Below are 18,535 nucleotides of genomic sequence, written 5' to 3' on the forward strand. Positions count from 1 at the left end.
TTTGTATGCTTTCAATTTGGCCAACTTTTGTTACATCCTTTCCAAGGATTGAATTTCAAGTCATTCTTCACGTACTTGGCTTATTTGTATCAAGGGTTATCCAGCAGTGATGCGGGCAATGAATTTAAGATGTTTTTAAAAATCTACACAATGGCAATAGTTATTTCAGAAATTCACGTCACGGAACCTAGTGGTCACATGGTGGCTGATGCACAGCAAAATTCCAGGTGACAAAAGGGCCCAAGGTTTGTGGTAAGGAAGGGCGTATTCTACAATACAAGCAAGGTATACAGACAAATAGTCTGTGTGGACTTTCAACTTCAGTTAACAGCTTCACATGAAAGAAAAAAAAGTCCAATGGAGAGTATGCGCATGCTGGCCGACACCAAGAAGTGATGCAATGCAATAAGTCCAAAACCATTTTTCTTGATTGTACGACAAATTAGGAGAGGATAGAAAGCACCTGCTGTGACAAGAAAAATAAATGGAGGTGGCATTGTTTTCTTTTAAAAAGGCAAGTCAACAGAAGGTTTTACGTTTTTATTGATTTATCGACACAAAAGATACAGCAGCTTGTCATTATTTTTTTTAAACCTCCAAGAGGGAATGTTGATAGTAAATAATTTTAAACACATTGTTCAAAATCCTAGAATTAACACACAGGATTCTATGAGAGAACGCTACATGCTAAATTGACAGTTTTGACCATCAAACAAAACACCACTATTTTTGGAATAAACATTTAATTAAGACAAATTTAAAGTAAATGTTCAGTCTCTGACACAGACTGGCAGACTACTTTGGGTTCACAGCTGCTTGCACAGCATCACTACAGTTCAATTCTTCAGGAATGCAGTATCAATTTGAAATACACAAACCAGTTCAATACACTCTAGGAGTCTGGATGTTTGAACGGCTGCTGGTCGCAGTCACCAGTATAATACACATGGTTGCATTATGAGATTGAGGTGAAACGATATGTGGAGTAGAGGCCAAAAGAAAACAAAAAAACCTTGAATACAAGATTAGGATGTTGAACTGCAAATGACTGTGAAGATAAATAATTCACATGCCTTGTGTTAAGTAGCTCATGCTTTCAGGGGAAAACATAATACAGGTCTAGTGTGATTTACAACGGCTCAGCACTTCTCTGTCAATGTCTGCTTCAATTCATCAAGTAGATTCCCAAGAAGGGTAGAGTCGTTGCATTTCCCATCCACAGAGACGGAGCTATCACCCTATTTAAAACAAAATTGTAATGTTTCGCACTTAGTGTAAATATGGAGGTCCGTTCACACGTTACAAGATGAGCTCTAACTTGACAAAGTTTACCTTAATATTAAATATTTCAGTTTGAAAAATATGGCTGAGCTCCCCTAATTAAGTTGGCAAATGCAACATTCAATGTGACCCTGAGCTATTGAGCCAAAGCTTTATCATTGTGCTGGGGCAAAGGGAGGTATTACCAGCCCCAGTACTACTGATTGATGGATTTGTTTGGCTGTGACACCTTTTGTGATTGAAAATTGTAAAATTCAACTATTTAGTTTTGTAATAATACCCACTTGGGCTGCTGACATTTTTTGAACTTTGTCAGTATGATTCAGAAGAGGGGAGAATATCAGAAAACTTACATCTAAGTGAGGAACAGGACCAGGATTGGCATAGGAACACGGATCCTTGCTCCCACAACAAATCCTCTTGCTGGCAAACTCACTGCCAATCTTTACAGAATAGCTCTCATGACCCAATGTAGCTGGTCTCTTACAGGTTCCAGTCATGGGAAATATAGAGACTTCTGCCAATAGTAGAATGAACACACAGTTGCAATTGGGTGTACACAAACTTCAAAATTCTGATTAGAAACAGGTACTTCAGACTTGCAGAATCATACACTGAAAATACCCTTTAAATTGTTTCCAGGCCACTGAAAGCTTTCAAATCAATCTGAGTTACTGAATACATGACTTAATTCTATTCCGTTTACATTGTCTTCTTGATGTTAACAAACCAATTAGTTTTAAAGCATAACAGTTATACAATTAGCTCCACAGGGTTTCTCAAGAAACTTCAGCTTGGATTTTACTTTGCAGCAAGTTTGGAACCAGTATAATTCTCCTGCTTGCTTCCTTTCAAACAACCTTTCAAAACTAATAATGGTGGACTTGGTGGCATTCTACACAAGTCAACCAAATCCGAAGTCTGTGTGATAAACAAGATGCACATAAATAGGATGTGCGGTCAGTTTCACCCATTTCCAGGTCTTGAAATTAATAGTCTGATCAGACTTCAATTGACAAAACTTGTCTAAATGCTGTTGTTGGTCTCAAACTGTTGTTGGCCTTGAACTAATGGAGTCCACATCCTAGCTTTCAGAAACTGATGGGAGGTTCAGGATGATACACAAGTGAAAAGGACATTGACGAGGATACGTCACAACATGCTACTAATACTCACCATTTTCACCAAAAGACACATGTGATGACCCTGGATAGAACGGCTATACATAGATGCACATGAATTGATTCGTTCCACAACTGTGAGGATGGAAACAAAGAGCATTTCTCACACAACCACAATAAATCATTTTCTAGAGAAGCAGAATTTCATTTAAAAAAAAATGAAGTATCAATCACCCTTGTTTTAAAAAGGCTTGCAAGGTATGGATAGTACTAACAGGTTAAAGTGGAAAATCGACAAATGTTATGAAACTATTTTGTTGAATTTTCTAATGAAGCCGAAGAGGCTGAGAAATCTCTCAGATGAATATTCCAAGGCTGGGACTAGGAGAGAGCATTTAACATTATAATCTAAACTTTTGCAAACACAGCTTCAATCAAAACACTGCATTCTTCAGGAGTTAATGATCCAGCATTATACACAAGAGCTGACTGGAGATACCAGATTAACAGATACCAGGGTAGCAACCAGTAAAATAAAAGCAGATTTTATTACAGGCCTTTTTAGGCCATTTGAAAATATATGGTCTCAGATGTCCCACTGTGGAGATATGCTGAATAATGGCAAAAGCATCAGTTTAACACTGTAGGCAAGAGACGTACAATTGGAATAACCAAAGTTTCAGTGTTGAAGATGAAGTTCCAGCAGAAAGCCAGTTATCCCTCTTTCACTGAACAATGGATCTCTTAACATTCATTTGGCGGTCAAGTCCGGAAGGCGAAAGTTCATTTTGTCCACTGTCAAAAGTAATGACCTACTTCAGGTGTGATTTGTGTAACTGTACCAGAATGATGCATGTTCTAGTCAGAATTGAGGTTGCCCTAAAGGTCAATGAGGAGAAGCAACTTAAAAACTGGCCTGCAGTTTAAAAAAAAAAGAAACAGTCCACGGTAACTAATCTAAATGGAACACAGCAAGCATATAAATTGAATGGATTGAACATAATACTGGTCTGAAGATTTACTTAATCCATATTAGTAACGCATGTACATTGCTATGATTGTAAATGCATCATTAACATTCAAACTGGAGGAACACGGTCTTGGACCAAGTAGGGGTGAATGGGGTGTTTAAGGAGTTTTATAGCAAGCTATACGAGTCGGAACCTCCGGCTGGGTTGGAGGAGATGAGACAGTACCTGGGTCAGTTGATGTTCCCGAAGGTGGAGGAAGGACTGGTGGAAGGGTTGGGGGCCCCAATTGAAATTGAGGAAATAATGGAGGGGGCTGGAGGCCATGCAGTTGGGTAAGACCCTGGGACCGGATGGCTACCCAGTGGGATTTTACAAGAGGTTCTCGGAGATGTTGCGCCCGCTGCTGGTGAGGGCGTTTAATGAGGCAAGAGAGGTGTCCTTCTCCCAATAATGTCGCAGGCCTCAGTCTCATTGATACTGAAGCGGGAGAAGGACTCGGAGCGATGCGGGTCATATAGGCCAATCTCCCTATTGAATGTGGACACCAAACTGCTGGCTAAAACTTTGCCGGCTTGTCGAGCAAATGAAGGAGGACTTTAGGAGATGGGACGTGCTCCCGCTGTCACTGGCGGGGGCCGTGCAAATGACGGTCCTTCCCAGATTTCAGTTTGTTTTTCAGTGCCTCCCCATCTTTATCCCGGGGGCCTTTTTTTAAACGGGTAAATAGGGTGACTTTGGGTTTTGTGTGGGCGGGTAAAACTCCGCGAGTGTAGAAAGTGTTGCTGGAGCATAGCTTTGGGGGGGGGGGGGGGGGGGGGGGGGGTGTTGGCACTGCTGAACGTTTGTAAAGCTTTTTGGGGGGGGGGGGGGGGGGTTGGCACTGCTGAACGTTTGTAACTAGTACTGGGCGACAAATATAGCCATGATTAGGAAGTGGGGGGGGGGGGGGGGGGGGGGGGGGGGGGGTCGGGAGCGTGTAGAGGCGGCATCATGCAAGGACACAAGTCTGGGTGCACTGAGAAGGCACCTCTGCCGTTCTCGTCGGCCCGGTAGTTCACAAGCCCAATGTGGTCTGGAGGCAGTGGAGGAGATATAGGAGAGTGGAGGGAGCATCGGTCTGGGCCCCGATTTACAATAACCATCAGTTCGTACCGGGAAGGTTGGATGGAGGGTTTCGGAGTTGGCAGAAAGCAGGGATCAAGAGGATGGGGGATTTATTTATAGATAGGAGCTTCCCCTGTTTGAAGGATTTGGAGGAGAAATGTGAACTGCCAGCAGGGAATGGGTTTAGGTATCTGCAGGTATGGGATTTTTTGAGAAGGCAGGTTCCAATCTTTCCGCTTCTGCCACCATCGGGGATACAGGACAGGATAGTTTCCAGAACGGGGGTGGGAGGGGAAGGTATCAGATATCTACAAAGAGCTTATGGAGTTGGAGGAAATTCAGATAGAGGAGTTAAAGGGCAAGTGGGAAGATGAGCTAGGGGGAGAGATAGAGGCGGGTTTGCGGGCGGATGCCTTAGGCAGGGTTAACACATCCTCATCATGTGCCAGGCTCAGCCTGATACAATTTAAGGTAGTCCACCGGGCACATATGACGGTGGCCTGGATGAGCACGTTTTTTGGGATAGAGGACAGGTGTGCAAGGTGCACACGAGGGCCAGCAAATCATGTCCACATGTTTTGGGCATGCACGAAGCTGAGGAGATTTTGGCAAGGTTTCGCTGATGTCATGTCTACGATACTTAAAACAAGGGTGGCGCAGAGTCCGGAGGAGGTGATCTTTGGAGTGTCAGAAGAGCCGGGTGTCCAGGGGGCGAGAGAGGCGGACGTTTTGGCCTTTGCCTCCCTGGTAGCCCGGAGGTGGATTCTGTTAATATGGAGGGACTCAAAGCCCCCGAAATCAGAGATCTGGGTTAGCGACATGGCTGGGTTTCTCAGTCGTGAGATAAAAAAGCTCGCCCTAAGAGGGTCAATGTTAGGGTTCACCCGGAGGTGACAGCCGTTTGTCGACTTTTTCGGGGAAAATGAAATGTCAGCAGAGGTATAAATCTGGGGGTGGGGGTGGTTTAGGCTATTGTTTCTGTGTTGGGGGTGTGAGGAACGTGTCAGGGATGGAAATGTCTTATATACGATGTTCATGTTATTATTATAAAAACTACAAATATCCTAATAAAATGTTTTTTAAAAAAACATTCAAACTGGAATGGCAGTTTTACTTTCCTCTATTTCAGCACGAACGACCTCAAATAGGAGTTTGCAATCCTCAATCCACTAGAGAAAGCTACTGTGACTGCCACAAATGTTTAGTGTGAAATTAACTAGTGTGAGATTAACTCGGATGATGCATCGCTACGTGACAATGGCCAGGTTATGTTGCAAATTCATCATGCACAGAGAAAATTATTGGTGTCAAATGTACTACACAAAAGATGCGCTGGATTTAGCCAATTTTAGAAGGAGCCAGAGTTTAGAAGCAGTAAGTAGAAACATTGCATATATTGGAAACTGCATGTGCCAAGTAAACATGCACTACTGAAAACGAATTGCCAGTAAGAGTACTTGGTGGTGGACAAAAACAGCTGGGGCTACTGGCAGCATTCCAGAACATTTTGTCTACATTAAATAAATGCTGAATACAGGGTCAATGGCAGGATTCTTGGGAGTGTGGAGGAAAAGAGGGATCTTGAGGTCCACGTACATAGATCCCTCAAAGTTGCCACCCAGGTTGATAGGGTTGTTAAGAAGGTGTATGGTGTGTTGACTTTCATTAACAGGGAGGATTAAGTTTAACAGCCGCGAGGTTTTGCTGCAGCTTTATAAAACCCTAATTAGACCACACTTGGAATATTGTGTCCAGTTCTGGTCGCCTCATTATAGGAAGGATGTGGATGCTTTGGAGAGGGTACAGAGGAGATTTACCAGGATGCTGCCTGGACTGGAGGGCATGTCTTATGAAGAAAGGTTGAGGGAACTAGGGCTTTTCTCACTAGAGTGAAGGAGGAAGAGAGATGACTTGATAAGAGGTGAACAAGGTGGTGGGAGGCATGGATAGAGTGGATAGCCAGTGACTTTTCCCCAGGGTGGAAATGGCTGTCACGAGGGGACATAATTTTAAGGTGATTGGCAGAAGGTATAGGAGAGATGTCAGAGATAGGTTCTTTACACAGAGTGGTGGGTGGAATGAGTGGAATGCACTGCCAGCAGAGGTGGTGGAGTCAGAGTCATTAGGGACATTTAAGCAACTCTTGGACAGGCACATGGACAGCAGTAAATTGAAGGGTGTAGTTAGGTTGATCTTAGATTAGGATAAATGGTCGGCACAACATCGTGGGCTGAAGGGCCTGTATTGTTCTATGTTCTAAACTGATGGCAGAAAGCGGCATTCAGCCACAATAATACTTATTTCTTTTCAGCTTCCACTACAATGTTCACACGTGAAAGGCCAAGCAGATTTTCTATGAGCTTCGAGCTTTCCACAATGGCTCTGAATTGATCAGCTGGCACTTGGCGTTGCTGCGATTTCCAGTCTATTTGCAACCAACTCTTCAAAGTACAGTGTCAGCTGTATACAGGCCATCAAACATTCAAAGGAATCTCAAAATGCGAATACAGCAAAACAATTGTCTAATGGTGCATAGAAAAAAAGTACCTGAGAAGTGGTGATGAAAGCAAATCTTTGCCAGAAGGAGCTGGAAGGAAATACTTATTCCATCAACTTTTATTGAACACATCTTTAGTTCACCAGATTCTAGCAATTTTGCAAATGCGTCACTGAAAAAGTAAAGAGGAAGCATTTAGAAATTATACTGAAAGGTCCTTGATTGCGGAGTAAAGGAAAGAAAAGACTAATTTGTAAGGCAGAAAATGCCAATCCATCAAAAAGCAGCACAATGGAGAACAAAACAAAGCCACACAGACACAGGGAGAACGTGCAAATTCCACACAGACACCCAGGGCCGGAATCAAAGCCGGGTCGCTGGCACCGTGAGGCAGCAGTGGTTGTCAGGGTTCACTTCCATAAAAGATTTTAGTGAACCAGCTGGGTTTTAAAAGTTTTCATGTAACTTCTTTCACTTGCCTGCCCACAAATTAACACATTTATTGAAGTTACTTGTCAGAGGATGTATGTCCAGTATCATAATCATAAAATTATAAAGCTGAAATGACCGGCATACCCCAAGTTAGTTACATCACGTCTGCCTTTACTGGTTACAAGTTGAGCAATTTACGAGATTTATATTAAATAAAAACTAAGTGCTGGAAATACTCAGCAGGTCTGGCCAGCACCAAAGGAGAGAGAAACAGGGTTAACATTTGGTGTTGCCTCAGAATTGAAGGAACATGGAAATGTGATGTGCTTAAGCTGTTGAAAGGGGCGAGGAGGAAAGAAGAACAAAAGGGAAGGTCTGGGATAGGGTAGAGGGCAGGAAAGATTAAATGACAAAGGTGGCAAAGTAAGTGGCAATAATTGCAGTAAAGGAACAAAGCATTCATCCAGGCTGAGTATGAATGGCAGAATAGGAACAGCTTTATCCAAAAGCAAGAACATGAAAACAAGAAGACTGACATATGGCAAAAAACAGAATCAGAATGGGGAAGAGAGATCATGGTCTGAAATTGTTGAACTCAATGTTGAGTCTAGATGCTGTGAAGTGCCTAATTGGAAGGGGAGGTGCTGTTTCTAGAGCTTGCGTTCAGCTTCAGTGGAACACAGTAGAAGGCAGATGACAGACACATGGGCATGATAGCAAGGTGGTGGAATTAAAATGGCTGAAGCTTGAGGTCATGCTGGCAGACTGAGTGGAGATGGTTTGCAGCGCAGTCACTCAATCTGTGTTTCGTTTCCCCAGTGTAGAGGAAACATCATGTGAGCAGCGAATAAATTGAAAGTGGTACAAGTAAATTGCGGTTTCACCTGGGCGTTTGCGGCCTCAGACAGGGAGAGCGGGGGTGAAAGGCAGTTGTGTTACATTTCCTGTGAGTTCATGGGATGATCGAGGAGTGGACCATGGTGTCATGGAGGAAATGGTCCCTTTGGAATGTTGACAGGAGAGTAATAGATGTGTTTGATGGTGGCATCTTGCTGAAAGTAGTGGAAATAGTGGAGGGTGATCCTTTGAATGTGGAGGCTGATGGGATGGAAAGAAAAAGACGACATATCAGAAGCACTGCTTTGGACGATTGCAACAGAGAAACTCGGAGAATGAAATGGAATGGAGTCCTTGCAGGAGACAAAGTGTGAGGAAGAGTAGTCGAGGTAGTAGTGGGAGTTGGTGGGCTTATAATAAATATTAGTAGACATCCTATCCCCAGAAATGGGAGATAGGGATGTCAAGGAAGGGAAGGGAAGTGTTGCAGACGGACAGTGTAAAGCTGAGAAAAGGGTGGGGGAAAAGGTAATGAAGTTTCTAGTTGTGGGCAAGAACAGGACACCGTACTGATACAGTCATCAATGTACCAGAAATAAAGTTGAGGAAGGGAGCCAGAGTAAGACTGGAACAAGCTAATGTCCCACAAAAAGACTGGCATAACTAGGACCCACGCTGGTGTCCAAAGTTCCTCTTTTTATATGGAGGGAATGAGACAGTAAAGGAGGAACTGTTAAATCAAGGACCAAGTTCAGCCAGGCAGGTGAACATGGTGGATGGGAACTATTTGAGCCTCTGTTCAAGGATGTGGCAGAACTCAGACTATTTTGGCCTGGGCTGGTGGTGTAGAGGTTGGCAGTCCACAGTGAGGAGGGGTGGGGTGGGGGGTGCAGATAGGGCCAGTTGTTGAAACGCAGTAAGGTCTCAGAAGAATCACAGGTATAGATAGCTAGGAATAAATTGGACGAGGGGAAAAATAGAGTGAAGGTAGGAAGAAAAAAGGGCCATGAAAAGGCTGATATGATGGATCAGCCAAGACAGTCCTGCTTGTAGATTTTGAAATGGAGGCAAAAGTAGATTCATATTATTAGTCATATTAGTGTTGTGTCATAATTATTAAACAGGAGATGCTGTCCAAGTTTGGCATTGCAAGACCCTGTTTGTTCAGTTTTCAATTAACAGACTTTTTTTTAAAAGCAAGACCTTTCAATTCCTGTAAAACTAATCAGGTGTACACAATATATTTTTTAAAAACCATGCAACATCTCTCAAACACTGATACTGCTGTGCACAAGAAATATTGGAGCTATTCTATTGCTTCAGATACCCCAAACCAATATTATAATGTTGACTTATTATTCCAGATTCAAATATCAGCACTAAAACCAAAAAGGTAGGAGTGAGGAAACAGCTATATGGCCCTTGGTGTCTGCTCTGCCATTCAACATGATCATGGCTGATCCTCTACATCAATGCCATACTCCAGTGCTCTCCCCATACCCTTTGACACCTTTAGAGTCTAGAAATCTATTTGCTTCTTAAATATATTCAGTGATTTGGCCTCCAGTCTTCTGTGGTAGAGAATTCCACAAGTTCACCACCCCGAGTGAAGGATTTTCTCATCTCAGCCAAAATGGCCTACCCCATGTCCTGAGACTGTGACCCATTGTTCTAGAATCCCCCCCCACACACACAAGGAGGAACATCATTCCTGCATCCAGTCTGTCCAGCTGTGTCAGAATTTTAGACGTTTCAATTAGAACCCCTCTCATTCTTCTAAGCTCTAGTGAATATAGGTCGAGTCGACCCAATTTCTCCTTGTACAATAATCTTGCCATCCCCGGAGTCTATCTGGTGAATCTTCACTGCGCTCCCTATATGACAAGTATATCCTTTCTCAGATAAGTAGACCAAAACTGCACACAGTACTCCAGGTGAGGTCTCACCAAGGCCCGGTACAGCTGCAGTAAGACATCGTTGCTCCTGTACTCAAGTCCTCTTGCAATTAAGGGCAACATACCATTTGCCTTGCTAACTGCTTGCTGTACCTTGCATGCTTGCTTTTAGTGACTGGTGCACCAGGACACCCAGGTCCTTTTTGTACGTCAACATTTCCCAATCTATCACCATGTAAATAATACTGTCATTCCGTTTCTCTGTCCAAATTAGTACAAAAGGTGAAGTCACACGGGATCAGGGGGAGCTGGCAAGGTGGATACAGAACTGGCTAGGTCATAGAAGGCAGAGAGTAGCAATGGAAGGATGCTTTTCTAATTGGAGGGCTGTGACCAGTGGTGTTCCACAGGGATCAGTGCTGGGACCTTTGCTGTTTGTAGTATATATAAATGATTTGGAGGAAAATGTAACTGGTCTGATTAGTAAGTTTGCAGATGACACAAAGGTTGGTGGAATTGCGGATAGCGATGAGGACTGTCAGAGGATACAGCAGGATTTAGATTGTTTGGAGACTTGGGCGGAGAGATGGCAGATGGAGTTTAATCCGGACAAATGTGAGGTAATGCATTTTGGAAGGTCTAATGCAGGTAGGGAATATACAGTGAATGGTAGAACCCTCAAGAGTATTGAAAGTCAAAGAGATCTAGGAGTACAGGTCCACAGGTCATTGAAAGGGGCAACACAGGTGGAGAAGGTAGACAAGAAGGCATACGGCATGCTTGCCTTCATTGGCCGGTGCATTGAGTATAAGAATTGGCAAGTCATGTTGCAGCTGTATAGAACCTTAGTTAGGCCACACTTGGAGTATAGTGTTCAATTCTGGTCGCCACACTACCAGAAGGATGTGGAGGCTTTAGAGAGGGTGCAGAAGAGATTTACCAAAATGTTGCCTGGTATGGATGGCATTAGCTATGAGGAGCGGTTGAATAAACTCGGTTTGTTCTCACTGGAACGAAGGAGGTTGAGGGGAGACCTGATAGAGGTCTACAAAATTATGAGGGGCATAGACAGAGTGGATAGTCAGAGGCTTTTCCCCAGGGTAGAGGGGTCAATTACTAGGGGGCATAGGTTTAAGGTGAGAGGGGCAAGGTTTAGAGTAGATGTACGAGGCACGTTTTTTACGCAGAGGGTAGTGGGTGCCTGGAACTCGCTACCGGAGGAGGTGGTGGAAGCAGGGACAATAGTGACATTTAAGGGGCACCTTGACAAATACATGAATAGGATGGGAATAGAGGGATACGGACCCAGGAAGTGTAGAAGATTGTAGTTTAGTCGGGCAGCATGGTCGGCACGGGCTTGGAGGGCCGAAGGGCCTGTTCCTGTGCTGTACATTTCTTTGTTCTTTTTGTTTGTTCAAAGTGGATAACTTCATATTTATCCACGTTATACTGCATCTTCCATGTATTTGCCCACTAACTTAAACTTGTCTAAATCATTTTGAAGCCTTTTAACATCCTCCTCACCACAGGTTTTCTGTCATCAGCAAACTTGGAAATATTACTTTTAATTCCTTCATCCAAATCATCAATGTGGATTTCCTCTGGGTGCTCCGGTTGCCTTCCAGCCCAAAGGTGTGCAGGTTAGGTGGATTGGCGCGGGGTTACTGCAAAAGGGCAGGGGAGTGGGCTTAGGTAGTGTGCACTTTCGGAGGGTCGATGCGGAATAGGTGGGCCTTTTGTACCATAGGGATTTTTAAAAAAAAAACATTTCTCCAATTCATAAAATCCATGGTGCAGAAGACAACCACCCAGCCCATCGAGTCTGCACCGGCCACTGGAAAGAGGACCCTACCCAAGCCCACATCCCCACCCCACTAACCCCACCCAAACCTTTTGGACACTAAGGGCAACTTAACATGGCAAATCCACCTAACCTGCACATCTTTGGACTGTGGGAGGAAACCGTAGCACCCGGAGGAAACCCATGCAGATAGGGGGAGAATGTGCAAACTGCACACGGACAGTGACCCGGGACCGAACCCAAGTCCTCAGTGCCGTGAGGCAGCAGTGCTAACCATTGTGCCATCGTGCAGGCCCACTGTAGGGATTCTATGGATCATTGATGTGTATTGTGGCTATCTGGGGTCCAAGCACCAATCTCTGCGGGACCCCTCTGGTCACTGCCTTCTACTTCTAAAAAGACCCATTTATTCCTCCTGTTTTCTGTCTGCCATCCAAGTTAGTCCATGCCAATATACATGATCACCAATGTCATGTGCTTTAATTTTGCACACGAACCTCTTATGTGAGACTTTACAAAAACACTTTTAAAAATTAAAATTCACCAAATCCACTCTCACCGTTATCTGTTGTACTAGTTACACTCTTAAAACACTCCAGGTTTGTCAAACATGATTTCCCTTTCATAAATATACGTTGACTTTGCTTGGTCGCATTGATATTTTCTAAGTGCCCTGTTCCCTATTACTGATGTTAGGCCTACCAGACAGTATTTCCTGTTTTCTCCCTCACTCCTTTTAAAAAATATTTATATCTGCCACACTCCAATCGGCCAGGACTGTTCCAGAACCTACAGAATTTTGGAAGATGACAACCAACGCAGCCACTATTTCCATTGCCACCTCCTTTAGTACCTGGGATGTACATCATCAGGCCCTGGGGATTTGTCGGCTTTCAGTCCCATTAATTTTTACAACACTATTTTTCTAGTAACACTAATTTTCCTTCAATTCCTCCTTGGCACTAGACCTTGGCTTCCTTAGCATTTCTGTAAAGTTACTGGTGTCTTCCTCCATGAAGACAGAACTAAAGTAGCTCTGCCATTTCCCTGCTCTCTATTATAAATTCTCTTGTTTTGCACTGCCTTCATTGATCTATTTATATACTTCGAGAAGTCTTTACAGTCCGCTTTTATGTTACTTGCAGGTTTATTCTTTCCCCGCACTTACCTGTTTGTTCTCTTTTGCTGAATACTGACCTTCTCCCAATCAGGAAAAAACAGATGTCCCAATTAAAGGATGGTGGACTTTAAAACCATAGCTTTCCACAAATAGAATCAAAAAAAAAAAAAAAACTTTGGCTGTTTTATTCATTTACCAGGGAAACTGTAAGTAGCATACCATCACATCATATTGCCCACCACAGATTTAAAGATCTAGAGTGCATATTCAATTGCATGAATACACTCTTGCAAATAACCAGGAAGAGAATAAATGCACATTTACTCAAGACATTGGACAATCAGGTTAACAGTGATGCAAAATACCACAAGCCTGAATAATTTGACTTTTCTATTCTCCTTTCAGTGCTTCATTTTTATTACCATTTCAAGATAATATAATGAAGCATAATTTTTATTTGAACTGTTTTGGATTCGCTGATGCTCTTACACAGCAGAACTTTCCAAGTAAAACAGAAGAACTTGAGAACAAACCTATAACAAGGCGTCGTGATCATGTACGATGTGCAAGTGAAGTGCAACTTAAAATCAAGCTTTTCATGAGAAGATCCATCATCTGTCTGGAAAAAAAATAGTATTGTGAAAGACTGAATGCAATGCAAGGAAAATGCAGAAACAGACAACCGAGCCAATGCTTGGAACTTACTTTTACTATAAATGTAAGGGTTCCTTTCAGCTTCTGTGGCATGACTATGCTTTCCATAGTAAACACAAACCGAGCTTCATTTGAAACTTCTACAGGAATAAAATGCAATTCAACAGGTTAGTTTTCTAAGAATCATGAGATTTAAAGATAATTCAACAGCCATTAGTTGCTGGCAAAGAAATATACAATGCTCCAGTGGTTTCAGAATTTCATCATACCCCGGGAATCCTGCAAGTTCCCTATTTGAATTAGAAATTTGTTCCTTTTGTCATCATTTGGTCAAATGACTTCCCAAGAGCTACCTCACACCATGCAGAGAGCGGCTCAGATAGAATATACAGTGCAGAAGGAGGCCATTTGGCCCATCGAGTCTGCACCGACCCACTTAAGCCGTCACTTCCACCATATCCCATAACCGAACAACCCCTCCTACCCTTTTTGGACACTAGGGCAATTTAGCATGGCCAATCCACCTAACCTGCACGTCTTTGGGATGTGGGAGGAAACCCACGCAGACACGGGCAGAACGTGCAGAATCCGCACAGACAGTGTCCCAGCGGGGAATCGAACCTGCGACCCTGGCGCTATGAAGCCACAGTGCTAGCCACTTGTGCTGCCATGCTCACCGCCACCATCTCAAGGACAGTTGGAAAAGGAAATAAAGACCACCCACGTCCCATGAACCAGGAAGAAAACAAAAAACTGGCTTGTGTTGCAACCATCTGGCATGCACTTAATTCCACAATTAGAAGTTGCAAGGATTGCTATCCCTTTTCCAGCGTGTAGATTCCTCGACTAATAGTTCAGAGAACAAAACAAGCACGTCAATATTAAATGGTGGCAGACCACATGCATTACCGAGTTGGGATATCGTGAAATGAAACTAGAAAATGGGGGGAATGCCAGGAGATACTCCCTGACAATTCAAAACATGAAGCGGCCCTTTCTTTTTCCAAGTTGTTGACTGGGCTGACTTGTATTTTCAACTTTTTGTTTTTAGTTTCAGATTTCTGACAACTGCGCATTTCTTTTTAATTACCTTTTGTAGTTCTACATTATTGTGTTTGCTCTTCAGCTATCTAATTTGTCGTAAAGCTCGGAGTTCAAAACTAATTTCTAGAGCACAGCCCAAATAGTTCGGAGTTATCTCAAATGAAATTGCTGATCATGCCATCAATGAAGTGTCTCACCTGGTGGAAGCTGGAAAGGAACGGATATGCCATCGTGTATGGAGGACCCTTCTGGTCGAACCAATTTAGTGTTGAGAGAGTCTAAAACATTGAACTCCATTGATTTCAGATAACCGCTACTTTGATTTTCAAAGATAACCGATACAACAACTTGACTTCCATCCTGAAGATTTCCTTGAATATCACACATCTGATAAAGTTAAAAAATATACATACTTTTTATTTAAATAATCATTTTACGCTACAAAAATATCCAACATACTTTGTACATTAATTAATCTCCCAGGGTATTTCACAGGAAAAATAAAGGCTAAGTACAATAAGTGTATATGGCTCAAGGGGGAAAAGTGGGTGAGGAAAAGCAGAGAAATACAGGCCAGGACAGAGAAAAAAAATGAGCAGCAAATATTCTTAGCTTGGGGGGTTGGAGGGGTTTGGCTGCAGTGTCTTGACAGGTTGGTTGGGCTGGAGATAGGTGGCAGAGAGTTGGCAGCCTTTGATCCTCTTTCAGTGTGGAGAATTTGCATTGTGTTTGTTGAACTACCAGTGGGATGACTCTCTGCTGTTTAAGGTAGGTTGGGGAAAAGGAAATTACCAATCGATGGATAGGAATAATTAGGCCTCTGAATTTGTTTTTTTGGATTTGAGTTTTCTATGTCCCGGGGATTGTGTGGGCGGGGGATGGGGTGAAAATGTCCAGCTTGCCTATGAACACTAGTAGAGTTTGAAATTCTGTTAATCGAATCTTAGAAATGTTCCACCAATGAAAGTTCTTGGGAATGGGGTGGCAAGGTCAGAGAAAGATGCTGCATGACATTTTAAATAAGTTTTGACTTTGCTCTTTCAGATTAGTAGAGGGGGCTTTCTGAACTAGGCGGTTAGTACAAAAAGCTTTCCACACTGTCAGCGCCACTGGAACAGACTGCAGTAAGACTGCAAAAAGCACAGCAGCCTTCAAAATATTCTCATGGAACGAAGGAGGAAGTTTCATGGCTAAAACCAAATGCACCTGACATTATAGGGCAGCCATTTAATACTGAAAAGGAATATCACAGCACCACCTACAGGTACCACTTGGAAACAGTTAACTGCCAGCACCAAATAAAAAAAACAACTAAATGTGAATTTATTTGTCAAACGAAGAGTATACAGAGCTCCCTTTCAAAAACATTGTTAATTTCCTTGAACAAATACCTTGAAACAGGAATTGGCAAAACATGCTGTGTTTCAAGGGAAAATAATTCAGAGGAGTGAATGACTAAGGGCCTGTTTCCTCAAGCTGTGCAGTTCAGAAACAGCCCTGTTGCCTGACATTCTCGTATCCCAATCATTAGGGTGGCACGGTAGCACAGTGGTTAGCACTGTTGCTTCACAGCATCAGGGACCGGGGTTCGATTCCCGGTTTGGGCCACTGTCTGTGCGGAGCCTGCACATTTTCCCCGTGTCTGCCGGGGTTTCCCTTGGGCTCTCTGGTTTCCTCCCACAAGTTCCAAAAGACGTGCTGTTAGGTGAATTGGACATATTGAATTCTCCCTCTGTGTATCTGAACAGGTGCCGCAGAATGGCGACTAGGGGATTTTCACAGTAACTTCATTGCAGTGTTGATGTAAGCCTACTTGTGACATTAATAAAGATTATTATTGAAGGAGTCAATCAACAATGCAACCTTTTTCTCTGCTGTGCTACCTCCTCAATGTGCAGTATATAAAGACAGACAAGTGTACATCCCCACATGATGGTTTCTAGCTTTATGAATTTTACATTCTGTTTGACATATTGTTGACTCACATGCCTCCAGTTATAATTCTGGGGTTGTACAAAAATCAACTGCACATTGTTTGTAAATAGATGGTCATGTCCATTAGAATGTCCATCACCCGTGCAACCCTAACCTATTGGACCATTTTGCATCACAATCTTTTTTATGTGTGTTATTCTCCGAAAGATTATACTAGGATCATATATATTTTTAAAAATAATCTACTAGCTGCAAATGCATGATATCTGACTGATCACAAATGTGCAGAAGTCACAACATAAACTACATAGTTTTCTCACCTGCAGGAATGTTCAAGAAATGCAAACATGTGTGATGAGGGATGAAACAATGCAGGTTAAAAAAAAACATTATTCTGGAGCCATTTCAAAATACACAGTGCTTCATATAAAATACATCTGTAAAATAATATAGAAGAAACAATTATGGTACTCACCATTTTAACATAAGAATTTTCTGCTAGAAGGCAGTAGTTGGACATCGGCTGCAAAAATTAAAAACATTAGTACAAAAATGACAGGCAGGTAAAGCCCCATTAGTCTATCCAGCCTGTCCAACACAGTTGTAATGTGGGGTTCTGCAATCTCTGGGAAGGGGAGGTGAAAACACAGGCCAATTTGGGAGCGAGGGGAATTGGTGAAGTAGAGAAAATTCCTTCCCACCTGCCTGAGGTAATTGAAGTCCAGGAGATCAAAATTACTTTGTTTTATGTCACAGGATATCTAGCCCACCCCAAACAAAAACAGTCCCAGCTCTCGCTTGAAGGAACATAATACACCACCCTTTTTAGCACAAGCTGGCAACCTACCCCATTGGTGCACTGTTCTAAGAACTGCCTAGCATCCAACATAATTCGGTCTTGCACAACTTAAGATTTACAGGCTTATCGGCTTCACACCTGTCAAAATAATAGGCCTATATAAGCACAATTTAGATCCTTCATTATTTTATACATCTCAATTTAATCACCCGTACATCTGGACTTTTCTAAAGTATAGCGATACAGCTTTTGTCAATACTGATTTTGCTATTTCTGTTTAGGCCTCCTCTGGACCCATCTTTTGCTTCTGTACTTGTTCCATATCATTTTGCCTCACAAGCGTGTCATCTATTCACCTGCCTTCCACTCCATCATATCTTCCCTTTTGTTACTTTCTTTCCACCCCCCCCCCCCCCCCCGCCCCGCACACACTCAAACCCCCATTCTTGTTTAAAATTGTTCCATCTTTAACTTTTCTCTAGTTCTGCAAAAAGTCAGTGACTTGAAACAATATAATTTTCTCTGCAAAGATGCTTCCAGACCCGCTGAATAAATTCTCAACATTTATTTCTGATGTTCAACATCTGCAGTATTTGCAACCAAAGAAAATCATAATGGAAGTATGAGCAGAGACTGGATAGGTTTGGGTTGTTTTCCCTGGAGCAGAGAAGTCAGAGGGGGATCTGTTAGGTGTATAAAATGAGAGCCATGATGTGGACTATAAAATGAGAGGCATAGATAGGGTAAACTATGAGAATTTGTTCCCATAGCAGAGGTGTCAAAGACCAGAGGTTTAAGGCGAGGAGTAAGGCAGCACGGTAGCATTGTGGATAGCACAATTGCTTCACAGCTCCAGGATCCCAGGTTCGATTCCTGGCTTGGGTCACTGTCTGTGAGGAGTTTGCACATTCTCAGTGTGTGCGTGGGTTTCCTCCGGGTGCTCCGGTTTCCTCCCACAGTCCAAAGATGTGCGGGTTAGGTGGATTGGCCATGCTAAATTACCCATAGTGTCCAAAATTGTCCTTAGTGTTGGGTGGGGTTACT

General features: G+C 42.9%; 1 protein-coding gene across 5 annotated transcripts in view; it reads right to left on the reverse strand.

The window, feature by feature from the left end:
• Nucleotides 1–525: 525 nt before the first annotated feature.
• The window catches only part of ap3d1 (adaptor related protein complex 3 subunit delta 1), a 91,342-nt gene continuing 73,332 nt past the window's right edge, over nucleotides 526–18,535 (reverse strand). For all 5 annotated transcript variants that reach the window (XM_072482450.1, XM_072482452.1, XM_072482451.1 and 2 more), the window contains 7 exons: nucleotides 17,168–17,215; nucleotides 14,955–15,144; nucleotides 13,765–13,853; nucleotides 13,593–13,678; nucleotides 7,025–7,146; nucleotides 2,458–2,537; nucleotides 526–1,238 (listed from right to left, as the gene is read on the reverse strand). In XM_072482450.1, coding sequence (XP_072338551.1) covers nucleotides 1,140–1,238; nucleotides 2,458–2,537; nucleotides 7,025–7,146; nucleotides 13,593–13,678; nucleotides 13,765–13,853; nucleotides 14,955–15,144; nucleotides 17,168–17,215 — 714 coding nt within the window. In that variant the 3' untranslated portion in view covers nucleotides 526–1,139. The remainder of the gene's footprint in view (nucleotides 1,239–2,457; nucleotides 2,538–7,024; nucleotides 7,147–13,592; nucleotides 13,679–13,764; nucleotides 13,854–14,954; nucleotides 15,145–17,167; nucleotides 17,216–18,535) is intronic.

The sequence above is a fragment of the Scyliorhinus torazame genome, chromosome 18 (genome assembly GCF_047496885.1).
Source record: "Scyliorhinus torazame isolate Kashiwa2021f chromosome 18, sScyTor2.1, whole genome shotgun sequence".
Classification (NCBI taxonomy): Eukaryota; Metazoa; Chordata; class Chondrichthyes; order Carcharhiniformes; family Scyliorhinidae; genus Scyliorhinus; species Scyliorhinus torazame.